Source organism: Dipodomys merriami, unplaced genomic scaffold (genome assembly GCF_024711535.1).
Source record: "Dipodomys merriami isolate MVZ:Mamm:240054 unplaced genomic scaffold, mDipMer1.0.p SCAF_33, whole genome shotgun sequence".
In the NCBI taxonomy this organism is placed as follows: Eukaryota; Metazoa; Chordata; class Mammalia; order Rodentia; family Heteromyidae; genus Dipodomys; species Dipodomys merriami.
In genome coordinates, this window is record NW_027204826.1 from 3,539,952 (window position 1) to 3,565,626 (window position 25,675).

General features: G+C 58.1%; 3 protein-coding genes and 1 pseudogene across 17 annotated transcripts in view; 2 read left to right on the forward strand and 2 right to left on the reverse strand.

Moving 5' to 3' along the window:
* Window positions 1-487: 487 nt before the first annotated feature.
* On the reverse strand, window positions 488-3,996 carry LOC138841808 (coiled-coil domain-containing protein 33-like). The gene is made up of 4 exons (XM_070042700.1): window positions 3,918-3,996; window positions 3,177-3,266; window positions 1,587-1,700; window positions 488-655 (listed from the first exon to the last, which is right to left on the reverse strand). Exons 1-4 carry the CDS (start codon window positions 3,945-3,947, stop codon window positions 545-547), a joined length of 345 nt encoding a protein of 114 aa, XP_069898801.1. The 5' UTR covers window positions 3,948-3,996; the 3' UTR covers window positions 488-544.
* A 2,835-nt stretch (window positions 3,997-6,831) lies between these two features.
* On the forward strand, window positions 6,832-16,038 carry Cyp11a1 (cytochrome P450 family 11 subfamily A member 1). Its single transcript, XM_070042701.1, has 9 exons — window positions 6,832-7,100; window positions 9,074-9,229; window positions 9,977-10,176; window positions 11,438-11,641; window positions 12,221-12,378; window positions 13,528-13,694; window positions 13,917-13,995; window positions 14,326-14,523; window positions 15,792-16,038. Exons 1-9 carry the CDS (start codon window positions 6,832-6,834, stop codon window positions 15,948-15,950), a joined length of 1,590 nt encoding a protein of 529 aa, XP_069898802.1. The 3' UTR covers window positions 15,951-16,038.
* LOC138841809 (MAPK regulated corepressor interacting protein 2 pseudogene) lies at window positions 7,326-7,978 on the forward strand (annotated as a pseudogene).
* Window positions 16,039-16,836: 798 nt separating the features above from the next.
* Ccdc33 (coiled-coil domain containing 33) overlaps window positions 16,837-25,675 on the reverse strand; it is a 49,114-nt gene continuing 40,275 nt past the window's right edge. The window contains exons 12-20 of one of the 15 annotated variants that reach the window (XM_070042706.1): window positions 22,719-22,884; window positions 22,205-22,293; window positions 21,942-22,073; window positions 21,746-21,839; window positions 20,763-20,884; window positions 19,642-19,725; window positions 18,893-18,991; window positions 17,936-18,049; window positions 16,837-17,004 (exon numbers count right to left, since the gene is read on the reverse strand). In XM_070042706.1, the coding sequence (XP_069898807.1) occupies window positions 16,894-17,004; window positions 17,936-18,049; window positions 18,893-18,991; window positions 19,642-19,725; window positions 20,763-20,884; window positions 21,746-21,839; window positions 21,942-22,073; window positions 22,205-22,293; window positions 22,719-22,884 (1,011 nt within the window). In that variant the 3' untranslated portion in view covers window positions 16,837-16,893. Of the gene's footprint in view, window positions 17,005-17,935; window positions 18,050-18,892; window positions 18,992-19,641; window positions 19,726-20,762; window positions 20,885-21,745; window positions 21,840-21,941; window positions 22,074-22,204; window positions 22,315-22,718; window positions 22,885-25,675 lie in introns of those variants that run through there. The other 14 variants (XM_070042712.1, XM_070042704.1, XM_070042707.1 and 11 more) reach the window with 14 other exon arrangements.

The window sequence follows — 25,675 nt, forward strand, 5'->3', positions numbered from 1 at the left end:
CGCCTGTTTGGCTCACAGCTGGCGCTCTACCACTTGAGCCACAATTCCATTCCTGGCTTTTTTTGGCGGTTGTGGGCCTTAACTCTGGGCCTGGGCACTGTCCCTCAGCTCTTCAGCTCAAGACTAGCGCTCACCCACTTGAGCCACAGCACCACTTCTGGCTTTTTCTGCTTATGTGGTGCTGAGGAATTGAACCCAGGGCCTCATGCATGCAAGGCAAGCACTCTACCACTGAGCCAACTTGCCAGCCCTGATTTCTGGCTTTTTGCTGGTTCACTGGAGATCAATATCTCACGGACTTTCCTACCTGGGCTGGTTTTGAACCGTGATCCTCCAGATCTCAGCCTCCTGAGTAGCTAGGATGTGAGGCCCTGGCACCGCCCCCTGTACCTCCATCCCCCCATCCCCTCCCTCCTATTTGCCATGCCCTGGGCCCCCTGCGGCCTCAGGCTTTTCAGAGCTGCCAGGACCACGCAGGAGGCGTTGGTGATGCGGTATGGTATTTAATAGAGTCATCCTGGGCCGACTCAGGCATGAGGCTCGCTCAGGTGTGGGGGGAGTCGGCCGCTTCCTTCGGGGAGGCAGCCGGCTTGCCCGGCTGCTGGGGTTCCAGCTTTGGGGGCTGCTGGGGGTCCGTGGAGGAGATGAAGACATTCTGCGGAATGCAAGGTGACTCAGGTGAGGATGGTGCCCCATGTCCAGGGACCCAACGATCCACAGCCCGAGGCCTCCTGACTTCTGACAGATTCCCAGGCTTGTGATGCCACAAGGCTGAGCAGGGTCCCCGGTGAGGCGTCTGGGGTGTGGAGGCGCCCAGGGTTGGGGTCAGACAGAGGAAGGGTTTGGGGTGGAAGTGGAGGACACACTGGGAGGGTGCTGAGCGCCGGCGCTCACGCCTGTCATCCCAGCCACTCAGGAGGCTGAGAGCTGAGGATCGCGGTTCCATGGCCGCCCGGGAAGGAAAGTCTATGAGACTCCTATGTCCAGGGAACCAGCCAAAAGCCTGACAAAGCAGAAGAGCTCAGGGACAGCATCCAGGCCCTGTGTTCAAGACCCAGCACCGGTACAGAAAATAATTAAAAAGAGTCCACAGTACTTTCTGGAACCCTCTATCATGAGCGAAGGATGGAAGGCCCTGGAGCAGGAGAATCCAGGACCGAGGCTGAGCGTGGCGGGGAGTGTGTGTGGCTTCCTGACGTGGTAGCTCAGCCCTGGGCTGCCTGGGCAACGTAGCCATGCTGTCACTGGGAACTGGCTCGAACTCAGAGCCTTGCGTGTTCATATGGCTGGTGCTCGACCATTTGAACCACAGCTCCACTTCTAGCCTTTTTGCTGGTTTATTGAAGAATCTCATGGATCTGTCTGCCTGGGCTGGCTTTGAACTTTGGTCCTCAGATCTCCACATGTGCGGAACTGGGATTACAGGTGTGAGCCCCAGGACCTGGCCACAGTCATCTTAAAGCAATACTTGGGGGAACGGGGAGGGGGGTACAGGGACAGAGCTCCCCCTCCAGGAGCTGCCCCCCCATGGTCCTCCAGGCCCCAGTTTCCTGAACCCCTGGCCTTCTCCTCTGGGCCTGACTCACAGCCGGGTCTGTGAGGACGAGGCTGGAGGCATGCCGGAAGCCGTGCTCCTGCTCCTGCAGCCGCGTGGCCAGGTCCTGCTTCTCCCGTCCCCAGCGCCGCGCCCAGTCCTCCAGCTGCACACAGCAGACAGGCGCTGCAGAGGCCCCGGCAGTGCGGCCCATGCACACAGGGCCGGGCCTGCGCCACCCCTGCGCCACCCCAGCACACCCAGGGAAGCCGGACAAGGGCCATTCAGCCAGGGCTCCAACACACAGACAGACCGACTCTACAGCCCACAGCATACTGAGCCCTCAGCCCAACTCTGATGACAGACTGAGCCTGGACAGGGCTCACACACTAAACCCTGATCCTGGTCACACACTGAGCCCTGATCCTGGTCACACACTGAGCCCTGATCCTGGTCACACACTGAGCCCTGATCCTGGTCACACACTGAGCTCTGATCCTGGTCACACACTAAGCCCTGATCCTGGTCACACACTAAGCCCTGATCCTCGTAACACAATGAGCCTTGATCCTGGTCACACACTGAACCCTGATCCTGGTCACACACTGAACCCTGATCCTGGTCACACACTGAGCCCTGATCCTGGTCACACACTAAGCCCTGATCCGGCTTACACACTGAGCTCTGATCCTGGTCACACACTGAGCTCTGATCCTGGTCACACACAGAGCCCTAATCCTGGTCGCACACTGAGCTCTGATCATGGTCACATACTGAGCCCTGATCCTGGTCACACACTGAGCTCTGATCCTGGTCACACACTGAGCCCTGATCCTGGTCACACACTGAGCTATGATCATGGTTACACACTGAGCCTTGATCCTGGTCACACACTGAGCCCTGATCCTGGTCACACACTGAGCCCTGATCCTGGTCACACACTGAGCTCTGATCATGGTCACACACTGAGCCCTGATCCTGGTCACACACTGAGCTCTGATCCTGGTCACACACTGAGCCCTGATCATGGTCACACACTGAGCTCTGATCCTGGTCACACACTGAGCTCTGATTCTGGTCACACACTGAGCTCTGATCCTGGTCACACACTGAGCCCTGATCCTGGTCACACACTGAGCTCTGATCATGGTCACACACTGAGCCCTGATCCTGGTCACACACTGAGCCCTGATCATGGTCACACACTGAGCCTTTATCCCGGTCACACACTGAGCTCTGATTGTGGTCACATACTGAGCCTTGATCAAGGTCATTCACTGACCCTGATCTTGGTCATTCACAGAGTTCTGATCCTGACTACATACTAAGCCTTGACCCTGGTCATACACAAAGCCTTGATAGTGCTCACACACTAAGCTTTGATCCGTGTCACACACTGTACCTTGATCCTGGTCACGCAGTGAGCCATGGTCCTGGGACACACAGAGTCCTGATCCTGACCACATACTGAGCCTTGATCCTGGTCACACACTGAGCCTTGACCCTGGTCACTGACAAGCCTGGATCCTAGTCACATACTAAGCCCTGGTCCTGGTCACCTACTCAGCCCTGACCCTACTTGTGTACTGAGCCTCCATCTTGGTGGCAGGCTGAGCAGTGAGCCAAGGCTCACCTCACCCACCAGGTTTTCCAGGGCCAAGATCCGGTTCTGAGCGCGCTCCAGCTTGGCCAGAAGGTTAAACTTGTCTGAAGAGCTGCTGCCCAGGAGATCCTGTGGACAACGCAGAAAGTCAGCTGTGCGGCCGCGGGGGGCGGCCAGGCCAGCTCCTGTGAGCTTGGCGGTGCTGAGACAGCCGGGTCTGAGTTCTAAACTCAGCCTTCCTCCACACAAGCACAGGTTCTGGCCCGCACCGAGATCCTCTCACAGATCAGAACCTTCCCAAGGTGTCGGCTGTTTTTGATGTGGTGCCAGTCCTCAGGGCCTGAGCATTCTCCCTTGGCTCTTTTCTGCTCCAGGCTGCGGCTCTACCCCTTGACCCACACTCCCGCCTCTGGCTTTTGGCTGCTTCTTGGAGAGAAGCGTCTCTTAGACCTTCCTGACTGGGCTCAGCTCTCAGCCCCGTGAGCAGCCTGGATGGCACGCGTGAGCCACGGGTGTCTGGCTGGCCTCTGACGTTGCACCCATGCATGTTTGCATGTAAACAACAGGTGTGAGGGAGCTTTCTTTCATGCACACAAGGGACTATGTGGAGAACGTTCTGGAAGATCCTGTGCAGAAGCCAAAACGCCGGTCCCTATGGGGCAGCTGGCTACGCATGTGGAAGTGTTTTCCAGGCAGTGAGCCCAGAGTGTCCCAGCGCTGGCTGTCATCCCGGGACCCGCCCTGAGCTTGCACGGAGCTCAGGCCTGGCCCTGGACCCACCTGTGTGCACAGCGTCTCTGGGCCATCCATCTCCCGCAGCCTGTCTGCGGCGTCTCCACCTGCTCCCAACTCCCCAGGGTCCACCTGGCATGGTGAGGAGGGGAAAGGGCTCTCCAAGGCTGTACAAATCCCAGGGAAGGTTCTAGAAGGGAGTTCTGGAGGCCTGGGTGGGGTCCAGGTAGAAGTTGGAGGAGGGTCAGGGGTCATGTGGGGCTGGCTTGGAACCTGGATGTTCCAGGCGAGTGGAGGAGGAGAGTTCGGATGCACACGGGTACCCCCTGGACCCTGGGAACAAAAGCAAGGTGTGCAGTTCACATCCCAGGGGACACCTAGAACCCCCTGATCCCAGGAGCCTAGCATGGATGTATTTCCCTCTGGTCCTGGGGCTTGAACTCAGGGCCCAGGTGCAATTCCTGAGTTTCTTTAGCTGAAGGCCAGCGCTCTACCACTTGAGCCACAGTGCCCCGGCAGCTTTTCTGAGTAGTTCATGGGAGATAAGACTCTCACGGACTTTTCTGCCCATGCTGGCTTCAAACCATGATCCTCAGATCTAAGCCTCCAGAGTAGCTAGGATGACAGGCTTGAGCTACAACCTCCTGGCTGCATTTTTCTTTTTGTCAGTCATGGGACTTGAACTCTAGGCCTGGGCACAGTTCCTCAGCTCTTCAACTCAAAGCAAGTGCTCTACCACTTGGGCCACAGCACTACTTCTGGTTTTCTGGTGGTTTACTGGAGATAGGAGTTTCACGGACTTTTCTGCCCAGGCTGGCTTTGAACTGTGATCCTCAGATTTCATCTTATTGAGTAGTAGGATGACAGCCATGAGCCACCTGTGCCCAGCTTTCGTTATTATTATTATTATTATTATTATTATTATTATTATTATTATTATTATTATTGTTGGTTGTGCGGTCTGGGCGCTGTCCCTCAGCTCTTCAGCTCAAGGTTAGCGCTCTACCACTTGAGCCACAGCGCCACTTCCTGCCACGCCCCCTCCAGCGGAGTCTGCTTGAGGGATCGCATTAGAGAAAGAGCTTCAAGGAAGCATGCCTGCAGGAAGGGGGTGTTGGTTCAAGACTTGCCACACACTTGGCTGCACCTTTATAGCCTCTACCTTTATTCTTACTATCTTCTTCTTGGCTGTACATTCATTGCCTTTATTCTCCTTTTGGCTATTTTTCTATTGATCAGAACAGAGCACCTTGTATCTTTCCAGTCCAATAGAGACGGCTTCTCTAAGTGATAAAGACTAAGACCAAAGATTAAATGTGGGCAATGCCACATTCCATCTATCATCTGATGTGACGCTGCCTCCAGAAACTCCTACAACTTCACAAGTGGTTTTGTGGCTCATGCATAGTAAATATAGAGACTTAAAATTTCCAGGTATGTCCATCAGACAAAATCAATGAATTAAACTAAGTTAGAAAGAGTTATCCCAGTAGTTCAGAGAGTTTTTTAAAAAAAAAAAGGGACCTCAGATTATAAAAGAAAAAGCAAGATTCTCCCAACAGTTATGATTCAGTTTAGTCCAACTTACGTTATAGGGAAGAGATGGTGGTTTCACACAAAATATAAAGTTAGTAACATCATATTTCCTGAAGCAACCGATGAACCATTTCCTTATACAGGAGCTTATAAAGATAAAAATCGTTGGATAAAAATAAAAATAAAAAGAGTACAATATAAGTACAGCCCTGTCTTAGGTGTGTTAATTATTAAACATGAAAAGGCTGAATAGATGACGCACTCTATTAAACAATGAGCTAGACTTGTTTCGCACCACTTAGCTTAAACCGTTGGTGGGATAATCATCAATTTTTATGGAATTCATCAATGCTTTGCCTTCTTAAGAAATTGATGACGTGCTTAAATAAACAAAGACTCTATGTCACAATCACACACTGTATAAAAATGTTAATTCTCCTCAATGAAGACACACTCAGACGCAACTCTGTGAAGTCTGTGTCCGTGTGTCACTTGGCCGACTCCTTGCCCACCTATCCCGAGATCCCTGTCCCGTCGGTCCCAGTGCTCCGGCCGAGCTGGTCCTTCGCAACTTCCAGCTCTTTCTACTGTCCGTGGTGCTGAGGAATCCAACCCAGGGCCTCATGCATGTGAGGCAAGCGCTTTACCGCTGAGCCATCTTCCCAGCCCTTATTATTAGTTTTAACGCCAGTACTGAAGATAGAACTCAGGGCCTAGATGCTGTTCCTTGGCTTTTCCACTCAGGCCTGGAGCTCTACCACTTGAGCCACAAGTGCCACTTGTGGCTTTTTGGTAGCTCTTTGGAGATAAGAAGTCTCCCCGCCACTCTGGACTGGCCTCCAACCATGATCCTCAGGTCTCAGCCTCCTGAGTGGCCGGGATGAAAGGTCCAAGCTGCGGATGCTCAGCTTGCACGTTAAGTTTGGCTGGTGCTCCTGGCCGTGGCTGGTACCTACGTAGGCCGGTCCAGGGCAGCCTTGCGGGAGGCTCTTACCGGCAGGGCCTGTTGCTGCAGGATCATGGGGGCCGACTGGTGGTGGTTCTTCTCCAGCTCTGCCCGCAGCCTGGTGTTTTCAGCCAGCAGCGGGGAGGAGAGGTGGGCAGGCAGGTTCTCGCCTGTGGGCAGCAGGTGATCACAGACGCGGGCTATGGAGGAGGCTGCCCACGTGGCCAGGGGTGTGTGGGCCTGGGCCTTCCTGCCTCCATGTCTCTGCCCTGCTCTGCCTTGAATGCGCTTCCATGGTGCTCCTCCTCGGCTCCACACCCTAGGCAAACACCCAGGACAGGTGTGTTGGTGGTGGTGATGTGGGAGAGACGTCGTGTCTGGGTGTGGGAGGGGCCTGCGGGGGACGAGGCGGAGGGAGCGGCCTTGAGCTAGCCTTTATAAGCACAGCCCTGAGGCCCGAGGCCCGCTGCAGCCCACGTCATGTTTCCCAAAGGCTTTCCTGGGCGCTGTTTCCTGGGGAAAAGCTGCCAGCCCGCCCGGGGCACGCGCCGCCAGAGCCCCGGGCATCCCGGCGAGCCGGGCCGAGGCACGGCCACCCTGTCCACGCCCGGGCCGCGTCCCTTCCACGAGATCCCGTCCCCGGGGGACAATGGCTGGCTGAACCTATTCCACTTCTGGAGGGAGGGAGGCGCCCAGCGCATCCACCACCACCACGTGCGAAGCTTCCAGAAGTATGGCACCATCTACAGGTGAGCAGGGCCGCGGGGCTAGCGCTGTGCTCTCTCCCCACAAGGATCTGCCCTGGGGTCCCCCCCCCCACTGCCTTCTGGTCTACAGAAGGAAAAGGCCTCTGGGTTTCAGATACTGAAGACCCAGCCTCACCCTGCACCCCATGCTAGAGATGGTGTGCCCTCCCTCCCTCCCTCCCTCCCTCCCTCTCTTCTTTCCATCCTCTCTGGGTGCGACGCCGCACCATGTACACCATCACCAAGGGCCCAGCAAGCTGGTGGCGCAGCGGTGCACGGGTCCCCGCAGCAGCAGGTGGGGAGCAGGCTGGGCGAGCTCCTGAAATGCCGACCGCAGGAGACGCAGGCCACGCCGCCCCCGCCGCCGCCCGGGCCCCGGCCGCCTGCGAGTCCAGGGCCAAGGTTGGTGTTCAAGCGTGTCATGGCCGGCGGCCCCTTGCCACTCCTCCATCCTTGGAGGTACGCCAGGAGACTTACACCTCAGCAGGCGAGGGGAATGTCCGCTTGGTGTCAGAAGCATGGCAGCAGGTGCAGCAACAGCTGGATGGCGGCCGGGCCGGTAAGGCTGGGCCAAGGCCTGTGCAGCATGCGGAAAGGACCCCTGACCCCCGGCGGCAGAACTCTGCGCCCTTTGACCTGGATGAATGTTGGGCGCAGCAGTTGCTGGCTAGAATCACCCGCTGTCCGTAGCCGCTGCCCTGGGCGGAATGCTGCCACCGCAGACCTTTGCCAGAAGAGGCCTACGGTGTCTGCCAGCCTGCGTCCTGACGCCACGCCAGCCACACCTGAAGTGCCAGCGTTGGGACTTTTGCACCTGTTGCTCCCTTGGCTCAGCTGTCTCTGTTGCCAAGGTCGGGGCTGACCCTGTTTGACCTCAATCCTCTCTGTGCTAGGGACCGGCCCTGGGCTAGCAGGGCGTACGCCAGACCAATAAAGTTGAGAAAGTGTCAAAAACAAAGAACAAAAACCAAAAATTAACCTATAGGCCTCACACATCACATATTATACACATCACCCTTATAATACACACAATACACACAATCCATATGACACACATGACGCATAACTTATAGGACTCATACAGCACACATATACATGTAGCAGATGTCACCTATAGAACACACAAAATACACACAACACACCTAATCCATATACAGCACACAGACTACACATAACCCATATAACCTTTATAGCACATAAACGATCTACCTCATACAACATATATACAGACAACAACACACATGAGACACAGAATACATTTAATACACATAGCCTGTAAAACATACAACAAAAGGACCCACAGAACAGGACGCGTATCACACCCATAATACAACACCCATATCATACACCACGAATAGTGCATGTAACACACGTCACACACACGATGCACAATAAACACAACCCATGGAACACACAACACATCAGTACAATACACACAACGCACCTGACACACAAGAAACATAACCTAGATAACGTGTGTCACACAGATAACCACACAACGCACACGCACACCTATCACATGTGTCACACGCACAATAGATGTAGTATGGCTTACACATGGAATACGCACAGTCCTCATTGCACACGTACCCCACACAACACATGCAGCGGGTGGAACCCCACAGGGCGCACAGCACGCAGCCGCCCCATACTCCTGCGCAGATTCGGCCTGAGGTGCGTGTACACGGGTGTCATGGAGTTCATCGAGGTAGAGGTTGGACTCTGTGTTCGCGGCGGAGGGCCTGGCTGGTTTAGAACCCAGGTCGTGGCCTGCTGTGACTCTAGGCATCCACTCTCAGCCGGGGGATTGGGGGCTGCTGGGTGACACAGCGCAGTGACCGTGGAGAAAGAGCTGGGCGCCCGAGCTCACCCCTGTCATCCCGGCTCCTCAGCAGGCTGAGATCTGAGGATGGTGGTTCACATCCAGCGTGGGCAGGCCCCTTCCCTGGAGATGACACTCTCTCCTGCCCCTCCAGGGAGAAGCTTGGGAACACAGAGTCTGTGTATATCATGGACCCCGAGGATGTGGCGGTGCTGTTTAAGGGGGAAGGGCGTCACCCGGAGCGCTACCTCATCCCGCCCTGGGTGGAATATCACCAGTGCTACCAGAGACCCACCGGCGTGCTGTTCAAGTGAGTGCGGGGGGTCAGGGGGCCGAGAGCGGGGCTGAGACTCACTCTAGAGGAGGGGGGGACAGACGGGGTGCCTTGACTCCCTGGGTGAGCTGACGAGAGACTGTTCATGAATAATGTGTGCGTGGAAGACTCTATTTCCAAACCAACCAGGAAGAAGCTGGACTGGAGGCGTGGCTCAAGTGGCAGAGCCTCAGCTGAGCAAGGAAGCTGAGCGCGCATGGGCCCTGAGTTCGAGCCTCAGTACAGCACACGTGCACACAGGCACACGCGTGCACGCGCACATGCACACACACTGCATTTCCCGCTTGCAGTGCGCACAGCACAGTCGGGAGGCAGTGAGCTTGGGTTATTATTATTATTATTATTATTTATTTTATTCTGTCTTTTTGGCCAGTCCTGGGGCTTGAACTCAGGGCCTGGATGCTGAGCTCTTCAGCTCAAGGCGAGCGCTCTACCACTCGAGCCACAGCTCCACGTCCACTTTCCTAGTGGTTGATTGGAGATAAAGACTTGTCCCATGGACTTTCCTGCCCAGGCTGGCCTCGCACCGCGATCCTCAGATCTCAGCCTCCCCAGGAGCTGGGATGACAGGCGTGAGCCACAGCGGTCGGCTGTCTCCTCCCCCAGGCCTGGTGGAGCCCTTGCTCTCAGGAGGCCTGGCCCAGGCTGGGGGTGAGGGGTGGGGGTCAGGCCCGGAGTCTCTGATTCTGGGGCCCTGGGGGTGGGGCTGTCCTGCTTCTTCAGGAAGTCGGAGGCCTGGAAGACAGACCGCATGGTCCTGAACCAGGAGGTGATGTCTCCGGAGGCCATCAAGAACTTCGTGCCCATGATGGAGGCCGTGTCTCAGGACTTTGTCAGACTCCTGAACAGACGCGTGAAGCAGCAGTGCTCCGGAACCTTCTCAGGGGACCTCAGTCACGACTTGTTCCGCTTTGCCTTCGAGTGTAAGGGGCTGGGGTGGGGAGGGGTGGGGTCCCCTCTCTCCCGGACCTCGCTCATCTTACCCTGAGTCCCTACTTGGTATAATTCAAATTCATTTCCTAGGTGAGAAAACCCCCAGGTGGTTTGGGCCTCATAGGTCCAGTCAGACTGAGTCTTGGATAATGGATCACCCAAGGATTTGGGTGGTTAGTCTCCCCTCTGACTTATGGCAGGAAGTGTGTAGCTAATGTAGTCAATCAAAAAGTACTCTCGAAGCTGGGTGCTGGTAGCTCATGCCTGAGATCTGAGGATTGCAGTTCTCAGCTGGCCCAGGCAGGAAAATCTGTGAGACACTTTTTTGTTTTGTTTTTTTTGTCTGTCGTGGGGCTTGAACTCTGGGCCTGGGTGCTGTCCCTCAGCTCTTCAGCTCAAGGCGAGTGCTCTACCACTTGAGCCTCAGCACCACTTCTGGTTTTCTGAGTGGTTTATTGGAGGTAAGAATCTTAAGGACTTTTCCCGCCCAGGCTGGCTTTGAACCAGGATCCTCAGATCTCAGTCTCCTGAGTAGCTAGGATGCAGGTGTGAGCCACTGTTGCCCAGCATCTGTGAGACTCTTTTTTTTTTTTTGGGTCCAGTCATGGGGCCTGAACTCTGGGCCTGGGCGCTGTCCCTCAGCTCTTCAGCTGAAGGCTAGCGCTCTACCACTTGAGCTACACCGCCACTTCTGGCTTTTTTCTTAATGATTACATGGTGCTGAGGAATGGAACCCAGGGCCTCAGGCATGCAAGGCAAGCGCTCTACCACTGAGCCACCTTCCCAGCCCTCTTTTTTTTTTGTTCTGTCGTGGGGCTTGAACAGGCCTGGGCGCTGTCCCTCAGCTCTTCAGCTGAAGGCAAGTGCTCTACCACTTGAGCCACAGCACCACTTCTGCTGTTGTGAGTGGTTTATTGGAGATAAGAATCACACCAACTTTTCTGGTTCAGGCTGGCTTTGAACTTTGAACCCCGATCTTTAGATCTCAGCCTCCTGAGTAGCTAGGATGACAGGCGTGAGCCACCGGCGCCCAGCATCTGTGAAGCTCTTACCTCCGATAAACTACCAAAAAGCCAGACGTGGAGCTGTGGCTCAAGTGGTAGAGCCTGAGCCTTGAATGAAAAATCTCCAGGGACAGCGCCCAGGCCCTGAGTTCGAGCGCCAGGCGCTGTGGGAGGGCTGCCGTGGAGGCTGGGGTAGAGGAGGCCAGGGGCTCCCCTCACCTCGGCCTCCGCCGTCCCTTCCACGCAGCGATCACCTCCGTCATATTCGGGGAGCGGCTGGGCATGCTGGAGGAGATGGTCGACCCGGACAACCAGAGGTTCATCGACGCCATTGAGCACATGTTCCACAGCAGCGTGCCCATGCTGCACCTGCCGCCCGGCCTCTTCCGCCTCCTCCGCACCAAGATCTGGAAGGATCACAAGGATGCCTGGGACACGATTTTCAACAAAGGTGGGGGCTCGGCCTGCCCCCCTCCCTGGGACACACAGCGAGGCTGCGGGGAGGGGCCGGCCGGGGCCTGGAGGAATCTAAGGTCACTTGGGTCCCTCCTGCCCACGTGACCACGGCACCCCTGTCCCCCCCTCCCAAGATGCCATCAAGGCTGAAAAGAAGGGGTGATGGGGAGCCAGGTGCTCTTGGCCTCATGCCTGTCATCCGGGCTCCTCAGGAGGTTGAGATCTGAGGATTGAGGTGCAAAGCCAGCCCAGGTAGGAAAGTCCATGAGACTCTATCTTCAATGACCCATGAGAAAACCGAAAGTGGCGCTGTGGCTCAGAGTAGGAGAGTACTGGTCTTGAGCTGCAGAGCTCAGGGACAGCGCCTAGGCCCTGAGTTCAAGCCCCACAATGGGCAAAACATAAAGCAGGAGGGAACTCTCCTAGAAAGATCAAAGGACTGGCTCAGCTGGTAGAGCGCCTGCAAGGGGGAACGCAAGGAAGAGAATTAAACGATACCTACCAAGGCTCAGCACAAAGCAGCAGCTCAGTAAAACCGCCACCCCCGCCCCGGCCCTCCCCTGTCATCCGGCAGCCAGCAACTACACTCAGAACTTCTACCTGGACCTGAGACGGAGAAGGAAGGTGGACAGGTACCCAGGCGTGCTCTACAGCCTCCTGGACCAGAACAAGCTCCCGCAGGAGAACATCGAGGCCAACGTCACGGAGATGCTGGCGGGGGGCGTGGACACGGTGAGTCAGGCCCGGGAGCCACCGGGGCCTCCTGAGCCCAGGCGCCTCCCCTCCAGCCATGGGCCCTGAATCTTCCACCAGATCCCCTCCAGCTGCCTCCCTCTCCTGGCTCCAATCTCCCTGATGAGTGAGGCCCGAGGGCCTGAGGCTCATCAGCCATCTTATTTCCGGTGTTGGGACCCCAGAGTGGACAGGGAGGAGCAGGCTCTGTGTGTGTGTGTGTGTGTGTGCGCGCGTGTGTGTGTGTTTGTGTGTGTGTGCGTGTGCGTGTGTGTGTGTGCGCGCGCGTGTGTGTGTTTGTGTGTGTGTGTGTGTGTGTGTGTGTGTGTGTGTGTGTGCGTGTGTTTGTCCCTGTACTGAGACTTGAACTCAGGACCTGGACACTGTCCCTGAGCTTTTTCACTGAAGGCTGGCGCTCTACCACTTGAGCCACATCTTCATTTCCAGCTTTTTGCTTTTCCTCTGTAGTGAAGAGTCTCATGGGCTTTGCTGCCCCGGCTGGCTCTGAACTGGGATCCTTATATCTCAGCCTCTTGAGGCATGTATACTAGGTGTGAATGGGAGTACAGAAGGAGGATCTAGGTTTCCCTCCAGAACATTCCAGCCTTTGGAAGATTTTTGGTTTTTGGTTTTGAAAGTCATGGGACTTGAACTTTGGGCCCACAGCTCTTCAGCTCAAGGCGAGTTCTCTACTGGTTGAGCCACAACACCACTTCCGGTTTTCCAGTGGTTTATTGGAGATAAGAGTCTCTCGGACTTTCCTGGCTGGGCTGGCTTTGAACCAGGATCCTCAGATCTCAGCCTCCTGAGTAGCTAGGATGACAGGCGTGAGCCACCATGCCCGGCCTGGGAAGATTTTCTTTTTCCTTTTGCACATTTGCCTCTGGCGCTGTAGGCTTTGCCGTTGCAGATGGTGGGAAGAAGTGAAAACGTGAGCCGGGGGCCGTGGCTCACGCCTGCCAGCCCAGCTCCTCGGGAGGCTGAGATGGGAGGATCTGAATTTGAAGCCAGCCTGGGCAGGAAAGCTGTGAGACTCTGATCTGCAGCAGAACCAGCAGAAAGCCCCGAGTTCAAGCCCCAGGCTGGGCGTGTGTGTGCACACGCACACGCACACACACGCATGCGCACACCCCCCGTGTCTCCTGGCAGACCTCCATGACGCTGCAGTGGCACCTGTACGAGATGGGGCGCCACCCGAAGGTGCAGGAGCAGCTGCGGAGAGAGGTGCTGGCCGCGCGGCGCCAGGCCCGGGGCAGCATGGCCGCCATGCTCCACCGGGTCCCGCTCCTCAAAGCCAGCATCAAGGAGACGCTGAGGTGAGCCCAGGGGCCCCCTCAGGCCCGGCCCTGGGCCTGGAAGGCATTTCCAAGCCCCAAGTTCAACACCAGCGCCAGCAGAGTCTGGGAAGGGGGAGGGAGACGCAGTCCTGCCTCTGTTTACCCAGGGGTCCTCCCCGGGGACGGAGGGCAGGAGCAGTCTGCGTCCAGGCTCTGTGTGTGTGTGGGGGTCTGTCAGTGTCTGGTGTCCTCTTCCTGCAGGCTGCACCCCATCTCTGTAACCGTGCAGAGATACCCGGAGAACGACTTAGTGCTCCAGAACTACAAGATCCCTGCCAAGGTCGGGGTGCTGGGAACTGGGGCACTGGGGGTCGGGGGTGGCTGGTGTGATTGGGGACAGATGGGGTGAGGGGGTGGTGGGTGACCCCAAACGTCATGGAAATCCAAGGAAAGGCCACACAGGCGGGGTAGGGTGGGAAGTCCTTCCTGTGATCTGCCCAGCTGCTTTGGGCCTTCCCCAAGGGCTGAGAAGGACAGGGCCTCGTGCAAGGTCACAGGGCCCCCTTCAAGGTCACGCAGTGGCCAGCGTGTCCTCCCTGGGTCTCGGGGGTGCCATCAGGGGAGGCCAGCCCCCCTGTGACCTGTGACCTCTGACCCTCTGGTTCCCCAGACGCTGGTGCAGGTGGCCAACTACGCCATGGGCCGGGATGCCAGCGTCTTCTCCAACCCCAGCAACTTCCAGCCCGCGCGCTGGCTGGAGAAAGACAAGGCGGCCACGCACTTCCGCTTCCTCAGCTTCGGCTGGGGCGTGCGCCAGTGCCTGGGCCGCAGGATCGCAGAGCTGGAGATGGCGGTGCTGCTCATGCACGTGAGTGTGCGCCAGGCCTGCGCTCCTCCTGCTCCTCCCGCTCCTCCTCCTCCTGCTCCTCCTCCTCCTGCTCCTCCTCCTCCCACTCCTCCTCCTGCTCCTCCTCCTCCGGCTCCTCCCCCTCTTTCAGCTCCTCCCTCTTCAGCTCCTCCTCCCTCTCCTGTTCCAGCTCTTCCCTCTGGATCTCCTCCTCCTCCATCTCCTCTTTCTCCATCTCCTCCTCCATCTTCCCCTCCTCCAGCTTCTCCTGTATCTCTTCTGCCTCCTCCCCCTCTATCTCCTCCTCCTCCATCTCTGCCTCCTCCATCTCCCCACCCCCTCCCCCTTCTCCAGCTACTCTTCCATCTCTTCCTCCTTCTTCTCCATCTCCTCCTCCTCATCTCACCTTCCTCCTCCTCCTCCATCTCCCCCTCCTTCTCCATCTCCTCCCCCTCTATCTCACCTTCCTCCTCCTCCTCCATCTCCTCTACCTCCATCTCTCTTCCTCCTCCTCCTCCATCTCCCCCTTCTCCAGTTCCTCCTCCATCTCCTCCTCCATCTCCCCTCCTCCAGCGCTGCAGATGACGGTGCTCATTACTGTGTGGCCGGGCTGGGCCTGGCCCTGAGGACTCATCCAGCCATCTCCTACTTCATCCTCTCCTCTCTTCTATCTCCTCCCCCTCCCCTCCCCCTCCTGCTCCTCCTCCTCCTCCTCCGCCCCAGGAGAACAGGGCCAAGGGCATCTTATTTTTATTTTATTGTCTGGGTTGGTCATGGAGCTTGGACCGAGGGCCTGGGCAAAGTCCCTGAGCTCTTTCCCTCAAGGCCAGCGCTCCACTACTTGTGCCACAGCTCCACGTGTTTTCTGTGGTTCACTGCAGATAAGAGTCTCACAGACTTCACTGCCCAGGCTGGCTTTGAAGTGCTGTCCTCAGATCTTTGCCTCCTGAATAGCTTGGCATTCCAGGCATGAGCTACTGGTGCTGTGTATGTGTGTGCATGTGTGTGTATCTGTGTATGTGTGTGGGGGCTGTCCACCCCTTCTGTGGGGATGTGCAGGGTTGAGGGTCGGGCAGGGTTGAGAGATGGGGGTCCAGGCTTAGGTTCAGCCGACCCAGCAGCCAGCAGCAATCCTCTGGGAGCCCGGGTGGGGGGCTGGTTTTGGGGTGGTGACCCGCTCTTTGGAGCTGGCCGCTGTCCGTGGCTGAGTGGGTGACTGGATCCCAGGAGAGACGCCCCTTCCCACCCAGCCCACGCTGCTCCCCCTCCGCCCCGCCCCTCGCCCCCAGGTGCTGGAGAACTTCCGCATCGAACTGCAGCAGCTCAGCGAGGTGGGGACCAAATTCAGCCTCATCCTGGTGCCTGACAAGCCCATCCTCCTCACCTTCCTGCCCCTCGCCCCGGACCCCGCCCCATCGGCACTGCCGATGGCCCAGGGGGACCCCTGAATCTCCAACCCCCCACCCCAAGCTCAGCGCCGCCTTCTGCCCTGCCCTCTGCCCTGACCCCAGGAAGCCATTAAACAGTAGACCTCCACTTGGGATGTTCATTTCCAGCACATTCTATCCTGGGACCCACAGTGGCTCAGGAAGCTGCAGGGCTGGCCCCCAGGCTCCCCCAGGGCTGGGGGTGAGGCTGGCCTCCATGTCACTGGCCAGGGCCGGCGCTGCCTCTTGGGTAGGACACCCCCCGTTCCGTGGATGAGGCCAGCTCTGGGCTCTGCTCCATCCTGGGGGTGCAGCCAGGACTGTGGTCCCTGGGGGCGAGGGGCTGGTGTGGGGTGATCTGCTCAGAAGAGCTGCAGGCTTCTCCGACCTGCCTGGCCTCCAGCCTGCCTGGCCTGGCCCCCCAGCCCCCCCCCCCCCACGCCACCCTCTGTCTGTCTCTGTCTCTCTGTCCTCTCTCTCTCTGATAGTACTGGGGCTGGAACTCAGAGCTTTGCACTCTTCCTTGGCGTTCTCTCTCAAGGCTGGTGCTCTACCACCTGAGCCACAGCGCCACTTCTGGCTTTTTCTGCTTATGTGGTGCTGAGGAATTGAACCCAGGGCCTCATGCATGCAAGGCAAGCGGCTCTACCACTGAGCCAACTTTGCAGCCCCGATTTCTGGCTTTTTGCTGGTTCACTGGAGATCAATATCTCACTGACTTTCCTACCTGGGCGGGTTTTGAACCGTGACCCTCCAGATCTCAGCCTCCTCAGTAGCTAGGATGTGAGCCCCTGGCACCCCGCCCTGTACCCCCATCTCCTCTTCCCCTCCCTCCCATTTGCCATGCCCTGGGCCCCCTGCGGCCTCAGGCTTTTCAGAGCTGCCAGGACCACGCAGGAGGCGTTGGTGATGTGCTATGGTATTTAATAGAGTCATCCTGGGCCTACTGAGGCATGAGGCTCGCTCAGGTGTGGGGGGAGTCGGCCGCTTCCTTCGGGGAGGCAGCCGGCTTGCCCGGCTGCTGGGGTTCCAGCTTTGGGGGCTGCTGGGGGTCCGTGGAGGAGATGAAGACATTCTGCGGAATGCAAGGTGACTCAGGTGAGGATGGTGCCCCGTGTCCAGGGACCCAACAACCCACAGCCGAGGCCTCCCGACTTCTGACAGATTCCCAGGCTTGTGATGCCACAAGGCTGAGCAGGGGCCCTGGTGAGGCGTCTGGGGTGTGGAGGCGCCCAGGGTTGGGGTCAGACAGAGGAAGGGTTTGGGGTGGAAGTGGAGGACACACTGGGAGGGTGCTGAGCGCCGGCGCTCACACCTGTCATCCCAGCCACTCAGGAGGCTGAGAGCTGAGGATCGCGGTTCCATGGCCGCCTGGGAAGGAAAGTCTATGAGACTCCTATGTCCAGGGAACCAGCCAAAAGCCAGACAAAGCAGAAGAGCTCAGGGACAGCATCCGGGCTCTGTGTTCAAGACCCAGCACCGGTACAGAAAATAATTAAAAAGAGTCCACAGTACTTTCTGGAACCCTCTATCATGAGCGAAGGATGGAAGGCCCTGGAGCAGGAGAATCCAGGACCGAGGCTGAGCGTGGGGGGGAGTGTGTGTGGCTCCTGACGTGGTAGCTCAGCCCTGGGCTGCCTGGGCAACGTAGCCATGCTGTCACTGGGAACTGGCTCGAACTCAGAGCCTTGCGTGTTCATATGGCTGGTGCTCAACCATTTGAACCACAGCTCCACTTCTAGCCTTTTTGCTGGTTCATTGAAGAATCTCATGGATCTGTCTGCCTGGGCTGGCTTTGAACTTTGGTCCTCAGATCTCCACCTGTGCGGAACTGGGATTACAGGTGTGAGCCCCAGGACCTGGCCACAGTCATCTTGAAGCAATACTTGGAGGAACGGGGAGGGGGGGGAACAGGGACAGAGCTCCCCCTGCAGGAGCTGCCCCCCCATGTTCCTCCAGGCCCCGGTCTCCTGAACCCCTGGCCTTCTCCTCTGGGCCTGACTCACAGCCGGGTCTGTGAGGACGAGGCTGGAGGCATGCCGGAAGCCGTGCTCCTGCTCCTGCAGCCGCGTGGCCAGGTCCTGCTTCTCCCGTCCCCAGCGCCGCGCCGAGTCCTCCAGCTGCACACACCAGACAGGCGCTGCAGAGGCCCCGGCAGTGCGGCCCATGCACACAGGGCCGGGCCTGCGCCACCCCTGCGCCACCCCAGCATACCCAGGGAAGCCGGACAAGGGCCATTCAGCCAGGGCTCCAACACACAGACAGACCGACTCTACAGCCCACAGCATACTGAGCCCTCAGCCCAACTCTGATCACAGACTGAGCCGGGACAGGGCTCACACACTGAGCTCTGATCCTGGTCACACACTGAGCCCTGATCCTGGTCACACACTGAGCCCTGATCCTGGTCACACACTGAGCCTTGATCCTGGTCACACACTAAGCCTTGATCCTGGTCACACACTGGGCCTTGATCCTGGTCACACACTGAGCTCTGATCATGGTCACACACTGAGCTCTGATCCTGGTCACACACTGAGCCGTGATCCTGGTCACACACTGAGCTCTGATCATGGTCACAAAGTGAGCCTTGATCAGGGTCATTCACTGAGCCTGATCTTAGTCATTCACAGAGTCCTGATCCTGACTACATACTAAGCCTTGACCCTGGTCATACACAAAGCCTTGAGAGTGCTCACACACTAAGCTTTGATCCGTGTCACACACTGTACCTTGATCCTGGTCACGCAGTGAGCCATGATCCTGGGACACACAGAGTCCTGATCCTGACCACGTACTGAGCCTTGATCCTGGTCACACACTGAGCCTTGACCCTGGTCACTGACAAGCCTGGATCCTAGTCACATACTAAGCCCTGGTCCTGGTCACCTACTCAGCCCTGACCCTACTTGTGTACTGAGCCTCCATCTTGGTGGCAGGCTGAGCAGTGAGCCAAGGCTCACCTCACCCACCAGGTTTTCCAGGGCCAAGATCCGGTTCTGAGCGCGCTCCAGCTTGGCCAGAAGGTTAAACTTGTCTGAAGAGCTGCTGCCCAGGAGATCCTGTGGACAACGCAGAAAGTCAGCTGTGCGGCCGCGGGGGGCGGCCAGGCCAGCTCCTGTGAGCTTGGCGGTGCTGAGACAGCCGGGTCTGAGTTCTAAACTCAGCTTCCTCCACACAAGCACAGGCTCTGGCCCGCACCGAGATCCTCTCACAGACTGGAACCTTCCCAAGGTGTCGGCTGTTTTTGATGTGGTGCCAGTCCTCAGGGCCTGAGCATTCTCCCTTGGCTCTTTTCTGCTCCAGGCTGCGGCTCTACCCCTTGACCCACACTCCCGCCTCTGGCTTTTGGCTGCTTCTTGGAGAGAATCGTCTCTTAGACCTTCTCGACTGGGCTCAGCTCTCAGCCCCGAGAGCAGCCTGGATGGCAGGCCTGAGCCACGGGTGTCTGGCTGGCCTCTGAAGTTGCACCCATGCATGTTTGCATGTAAACAACAGGGGTGAGGGAGCTTTCTTTCATGCACACAAGGGACTATGTGGAGAACGTTCTGGAAGATCCTGTGCAGAAGCCAAAACGCCGGTCCCTATGGGGCAGCTGGCTACGCATGTGGAAGTGTTTTCCAGGCATTGAGCCCAGAGTGTCCCAGCGCTGGCTGTCATCCCGGGACCCGCCCTGAGCTTGCCTGGAGCTGAGGCCTGGCCCTGGACCCACCTGTGTGCACAGCGTCTCTGGGCCATCCATCTCCCGCAGCCTGTCTGCGGCGTCTCCACCTGCTCCCAACTCCCCAGGGTCCACCTGGCATGGTGAGGAGGGGAAAGGGCTCTCCAAGGCTGTACCAATCCCAGGGAAGGTTCTAGAAGGGAGTTCTGGAGGCCTGGATGGGGTCCAGGTAGAAGTTGGAGGAGGGTCAGGGGTCATGTGGGGCTGGCTCTGAACCTGGATGTTCCAGGCGAGTGGAGGAGGAGAGTTCGGATGCACATGGGTACCCCCTGGACCCCGGGAACAAAAGCAAGGTGTGCAGTTCACATCCCAGGGGGCACCTAGAATCCCCTGATCCCAGGACCCTAGCATGGATGTTTTTCCCTCTGGTTCTGGGGCTTGAACTCAGGGCCCGGGTGCTATTCCTGAGTTTCTTTAGCTGAAGTCTAGCATTCTACCACTTGAGCCACAGTGCCATCGGCAGGTTTTCTGAGTAGTTCATGGGAGATAAGACTCTCATGGACTTTTCTGCCCATGCTGGCCTCAAACCATGATCCTCAGATCTAAGCCTCCGGAGTAGCTAGGATGAGAGGTGTGAGCCATGGGCACCTAGCCTTTGTTATTATTATTATTATTTTTGTTGGTCGTGGGGTCTGGGCGCTATCCCTCAGCTCCTCAGCTCAAGGCTCTGCCACTTGAACCACAGCACCACTTCCAGCTCTTTCTACTTTACGTGGTGTTGAGGAATCCAACCTAGGGCCTCATGCATGTGAGGCAAGCACTTTACCACTGAGCCATCTTCCCAGCCCTTATTATTAGTTTTAACGCCAATACTGAAGATAGAATCAGGGCCTAGACGCTGTTCCTTGGCTTTTCCTCTCAGGCCTGGAGCTCTACCACTTGAGCCACAAGTGGCACTTGTGGCTTTTTGGTGGCTCGTTGGAGAGAAGAAGTCTCCCCGCCACTCTGGACTGGCCTCCAATCATGATCCTCAGGTCTCAGCCTCCTGAGTGGCCGGGATGAAAGGTCCAAGCTGCGGATGCTCAGCTTGCATGTTAAGCTTGGCTGGTGCTCCTGGCCGTGGCTGGTACCTACGTAGGCCGGTCCAGGGCAGCCTTGCAGGAGGCTCTTACCGGCAGGGCCTGTTGCTGCAGGATAATGGGGGCTGACTGGTGGTGGTTCTTCTCCAGCTCTGCCCGCAGCCTGGTGTTTTCAGCCAGCAGCACGGAGTAGAGGTTGGCAGGCAGGTTCTCGCCTGTGGGCAGGCGGGGGATATGGAGGAGGCTGCCCACGTGGCCAGGGGTATGTGGGCCTGGGCCTTCCTGCCTCCATGTCTCTGCCCTGCTCTGCCTTGAATGCGCTTCCATTGTGCTCCTCCTCTGCTCCACAGCCACCAATGGGTGTGTGTGTGTGTGTGTGTGTGTGTGTGTGTGTGTGTGTGTGTGTCCTGAGTCTTGAACTCAGGACTGGAGCACTCTCCCTGAGCTTTGTCACTTAAGGCTGGTGCTCTACCAATTGAACCACACCTCCATTTCTGGATTTTTTTTTGCTGTTTCATTGGACAGAAAAGTCATATAGCCTTTCCTACCCTGGCTGGCTTGAAAACACAATCCTCAGCCCTCAGTCTCCTGAGTGTCTGGGATTTCAGGTATGAGCCCCTGGCCCCCGGCCGTGGCTTTCCATTGCTGGTGGCAATCTGTCTGTCCTGCTGGGCTATTTAGAATCTGACTCTGTTGTTTCTCTTGTATGGTCCACCCCATCTTTCCTATGTGTCACAGACAACTGAGCTCCTCTTCCTGGGTTCCTGTATAGCTGGGGTGTTGGGGCATCCAGAAGGCAGGGCAAAAGCTAGGGAGGGGCTGGACACCCGTCATCCTAGCTACTCGGGAGGCTGAGATCTGAGGATCACAGTTCAAACCCAGCTGGGGGAAGGAAAGTCCATGAGACTCTTATCTCCAAGAAACCACCAGAAAACCGGAAGTGGCGCTGTGGCTCAAGTGCTAGAGCGCTCACCTTAAGCTGAAGCGCTCAGGATCAGTGCCCAGGCCCAGAGTTCAAGCTGGGGCGGGGACAGGGGGGTCCATTCGTTCCTCTCTGCCTCAGGGGGTGGACCCACCTGCAGTGGGCTTTCCTGGTGGCCAGCTTGAAGGAGGCGGCTCGCTCCTCTCGCGGAGCCTGTCCTCCAGCACCCGCTCCATCTTCTCGATCACCTGGCAGCGGAGCACCAAGGCAGGCGGGAGCTGGCCTGGGGCCCCCCACGCCCTCACTCCCCAGCCCCCCCATTCCCCTGGCCTCCTCCCCCCAGCACCTGCCTTCTCCTGGTGTCGCACGGTGTCCTCCAGGCCCTTCACCTTCTGCATCTTGTCCTGGTAGTGTCTCAGCAGGGCGGCCTGCGGCAGCTGGGCCTGGCATAAGTGCAGCAGCTCCTTCTCCCGGTCGTTCTTCTGCAGGGGGGTGGGGGTGGGATAGAGGGGTCACCTTGGGCCTCCAGGGTGTCTGCTGCTTCCTGCAGGGCGGCTCCCCCTCCCCTCTCCACGTTCTGCCCCCAGCACCCCTCTCCTTGGGCCTTGCTCACCCGGATCAGCTCATTCTGTAAGTGCTGCACCTTATCCCTCAGTTTCCTCAGGTCCTGCTCGCTCAGGAGCAATTTCTGCTTCATGGAGGCTGCTGGGGTGGGTGAGGAGACTGAGGGGGGGAGGGCGCAGCTCCTGGGGCTGCAGGCGGGAGCCGCCCTGGCCCTGCGTCTCGGGTGCGCCTCGGCTCTGGGGAATGACGGCTGGGCGGGGACTGCGCATGCGTGCCTGTGCCCACACACGAGCGCGCGCATGCGTGCGTGCCTGTGTAGGCCCGTGCGCGCATGCGTGCGTGCCTGTGTAGGCCCGTGCGACGCGCGCGCATGCGTGCGTGCCTGTGTAGGCCCGTGCGCGCATGCGTGCGTGCCTGTGCCCGCACGTGCGCGCATGCGTGTGTGCCTGTGCAGGCACGTGCGACGCGCGCGCATGCGTGCGTGCCTGTGCCCTTGCGCGTGCATGCGCACGCGTGAGCTCCCGCCAGGCCCCGCCCCCGCCCCGCCGGGGCCGCGTCCTCACCCAGGGCCTCCTCGGCCTCCTCCGGGCTGGACTCCTCTTCGGCCTCCGGCGGGGCCACCTGACCCCTGAGCATGCGGTTCTCGCTCTGCAGGATGCCGACCTGCCTCCGCAGCGACAGGATGTCCTCCGCCATCTTCTGCATGGCCCGCCGGTAGTTGTTCATCTCCTGAGGGTCCAGAGCCCGGGGTTTGCTCCCCTCACCCCTGGGCAGCTCACCCCCCATCACCCCCCCGGTCAGCGGGTCACCCCCCCATCACCCCCCAGGTCAGCGGGTCACCCCCTCCCAGCTCACCCCCTAGATCAGCGGGTCACCCCCTCCCAGCTCACCCCCTAGATCAGCGGGTCACCCCCAGGGCCCAGGTGCCCCAGGAGCCCCAGCTGTGGCCCCTAAAATCCAGACCGGCGCCAGTGGCTCATGCCTGTCATCCTAGCTACTCAGGAGGCTGAGATCTGAGGATCGGGGGTTCGAGGCCAGCCCGGGCAGGAAAGTCCATGAGACTCTCATCTCCAATAAACCACTCAGAAAACCGGAAGTGGCGCTGTGGCTCAAGTGGTAGAGCACTCGCCTTGAGCTGAAGGACAGCGCCCAGGCCCAGAGTTCAAGCCCCACAACCGACCAAAACTAAGTAAAAAATAAATTTAAAAAAGCCAGCAAGAGCGTGAGACCCCGAGTTTAAGCTCCAGTACTGGCCATGTGCACACGGGCACACACACACACACACACACACACACACACACACACACACACACACACACACACACACACACACACACACACAGCCCAGACCCCATCTGTCCAGGCTGCGTTTGGCTTATCTAGACATATTCCCAGCATTCCTGTGAGCACCAGGGCTGTCCTTGCAGTATGATCCTCCGGATCCCTGCCTCCTGTGTGGCTGGGATTACAGGTATATGCCACCATGTCAGGCCTGAGACTTTTCTTAAGCCGTGTGATCCTGCCATGACTCTCCTCCCTCCCCCCCCCCATACAAAATGCAAACAGGACACAAAGAATGATTAATACCTGTGTGACCCAAGTTTGGCAAACATAATAGGTCTGCTTGTAAATGCACAGGGCGATGAATAAACTGTGTTCACAGGCTTTCTTTGGTGTGTGCGTACAGATCTCAGATGGGGTCCCAAGAAGAAGAGCTCAGTCCTCAGCATCCCCCTGGGCCCCTCCCGCTGGGTGGTTCAGCCTCTATGAGGAATTGACCTCTACAAGGGGCCACTGGCTTCTGAGGGAGGGAGTCCCACACACCAGGCTTGAATTCCCCAGCACCCACCCCAGCTTCACCAGACCTCAGATTTCAGCCTCCTGAGTAGCTGGGATTACAGGCATGTGCACCAGCACCCAGCTTCTCTGGGGGCCTTGATCTCAGCACTGACCCTGATGCCCATCTAGTATCCTCAGATCGCTAGTCCTGGGGCTTGAAGTCAGGGTCTGGGTGCTGTCTCTGGGCTTTTTGCTCCAAGCTAGTGCTCTGCCACTTGAGACACAGCTCCACTTCCGACCTTGTAGTTCACTGGAGATGAGACTCTCATACCCCTCATCCCCGGGGCAGGTAAAGAAAGCGAAGGCCCCACTGGAGGGTCTCTTTGGAGGGAGGGGACGGACAGCCTTTATCCCAGCCCCAATGTGGTTACCCTCTCTGAGGCTTTACGGGGGAGGGGGGAGGGGGTCCTTGGCCTCCATGTACCCCGCCCCCGCCCCCCTCCTGACCACCATCACCACAGAGCTGTGGCCTTGGCTGCACAGCTGGGCTGAGAGTGCTCAGACTACAGGCGGCAGCGGCTTCATGTTCAGGGTCGCGGTCTGCGTCACAGCTGAACCTTGAGGGCCAGGGGTGTGTGTGTGTACATGTGGTACAGCACACCATTCTCCTGGGGTCCCGCCCCCTCTACTGCCTGCCCCAGGGCCAGGAGGGACTGGCTGCTCTCAGAGATTTTTTTCCCCCCTCCATTCTGTCTTTCCTCTGCTCCAGAGCTAGCAATGGCTACCCCCCCCTTTTTTTTTCATTTTAAATTTAAACCAGTATGGTGGCTCCAACTCAGGGCCTGGACGCGGTCCCTGAGCTTATTTATTTATTGCTCCAGGCTGGTGCTCTACCACTTGAGCCACTGCTCCTACTTCTGGGTTTTTGCTGGCGATCAGGGTGGCTTGGAACCGTGATCCTCCAATCTCAGCCTCCTGAGTGGCTGGGATGACAGGTGTGAGCCACCAGGCACAGCCTTTCTGGAGACATTGGTCTCAGTGCGCAGGGCAGGGCCCGGGCAGCCTCCTCGCCCCATCGATACCCCTTCCCCCAGCGCCGTGGGGAGGGAGGGATCTGAGGTAGGGCCGGGCCTCAGGCACTGGCAGGAGCAATGTCCTTCTCTGCACGCCTGGCAGTGGGCATGTGGGCAGTGGGTATGGGGGGGGTGTGGAATCCTCTATGGTTCTCCAGTGTTAAGGGGGTAGACGCCCATTTCCATAAAGAAGTTGGGAGGAGGGGTCTCCCAAGAGCCTGGGATGAGTGTCCCACAGTGGAGTCTGGGCCAACATCTAAGTGGGGGCTTCTTGGTCCACTTGTGGCTACCCCCACTACAACACCCCTGCCTTTGTGTGCTGTGCCACTGGGGCGGGCACACTGCCACTCTGGGCCATAGGCATGGTTGAAGTCCCCCTCCCCCACACACACACCGTGGTCTCCTCTTGCCACTGGGGAGACAGGAGGAACAAACTGGGACAGGAGGGGGTGTGGCAGGAGGCAAAGGGCCCTGGAGATGGTGATTGCCCGATATGGTGGCTCACACCTGTCATCCTAGCTACTCAGGAGGCTGAGATCTGAGGATTGTGGTTCAAAGCCAGCCGGGGCAGGAAAGTCCGTGAGACTTTTTTTTTTTTTTGGTCGGTCGTGAGGCTTGAGCTCTGGGCCTGGGCACTGTCCCTCAGCTCTTTAGCTCAAGGCGAGCGC

Excerpts from the sequence above, each read along its gene's own strand:
- LOC138841808 (XM_070042700.1), bottom strand. The coding sequence starts at position 3,947 with ATGGATGGCCCAGAGACGCTGTGCACACAG. Across the intron at positions 3,267-3,917 it reads CAGAGACGCTGTGCACACAG|GATCTCCTGGGCAGCAGCTC; the intron begins GTGGGTCCAGGG and ends CGTTGTCCACAG. Across the intron at positions 656-1,586 it reads TCGTCCTCACAGACCCGGCT|AATGTCTTCATCTCCTCCAC; the intron begins GTGAGTCAGGCC and ends TGCATTCCGCAG.
- Cyp11a1 (XM_070042701.1), top strand. The coding sequence starts at position 6,832 with ATGTTTCCCAAAGGCTTTCCTGGGCGCTGTTTCCTGGGGAAAAGCTGC. Across the intron at positions 9,230-9,976 it reads CCCACCGGCGTGCTGTTCAA|GAAGTCGGAGGCCTGGAAGA; the intron begins GTGAGTGCGGGG and ends CTGCTTCTTCAG. Across the intron at positions 10,177-11,437 it reads GTTCCGCTTTGCCTTCGAGT|CGATCACCTCCGTCATATTC; the intron begins GTAAGGGGCTGG and ends CCTTCCACGCAG.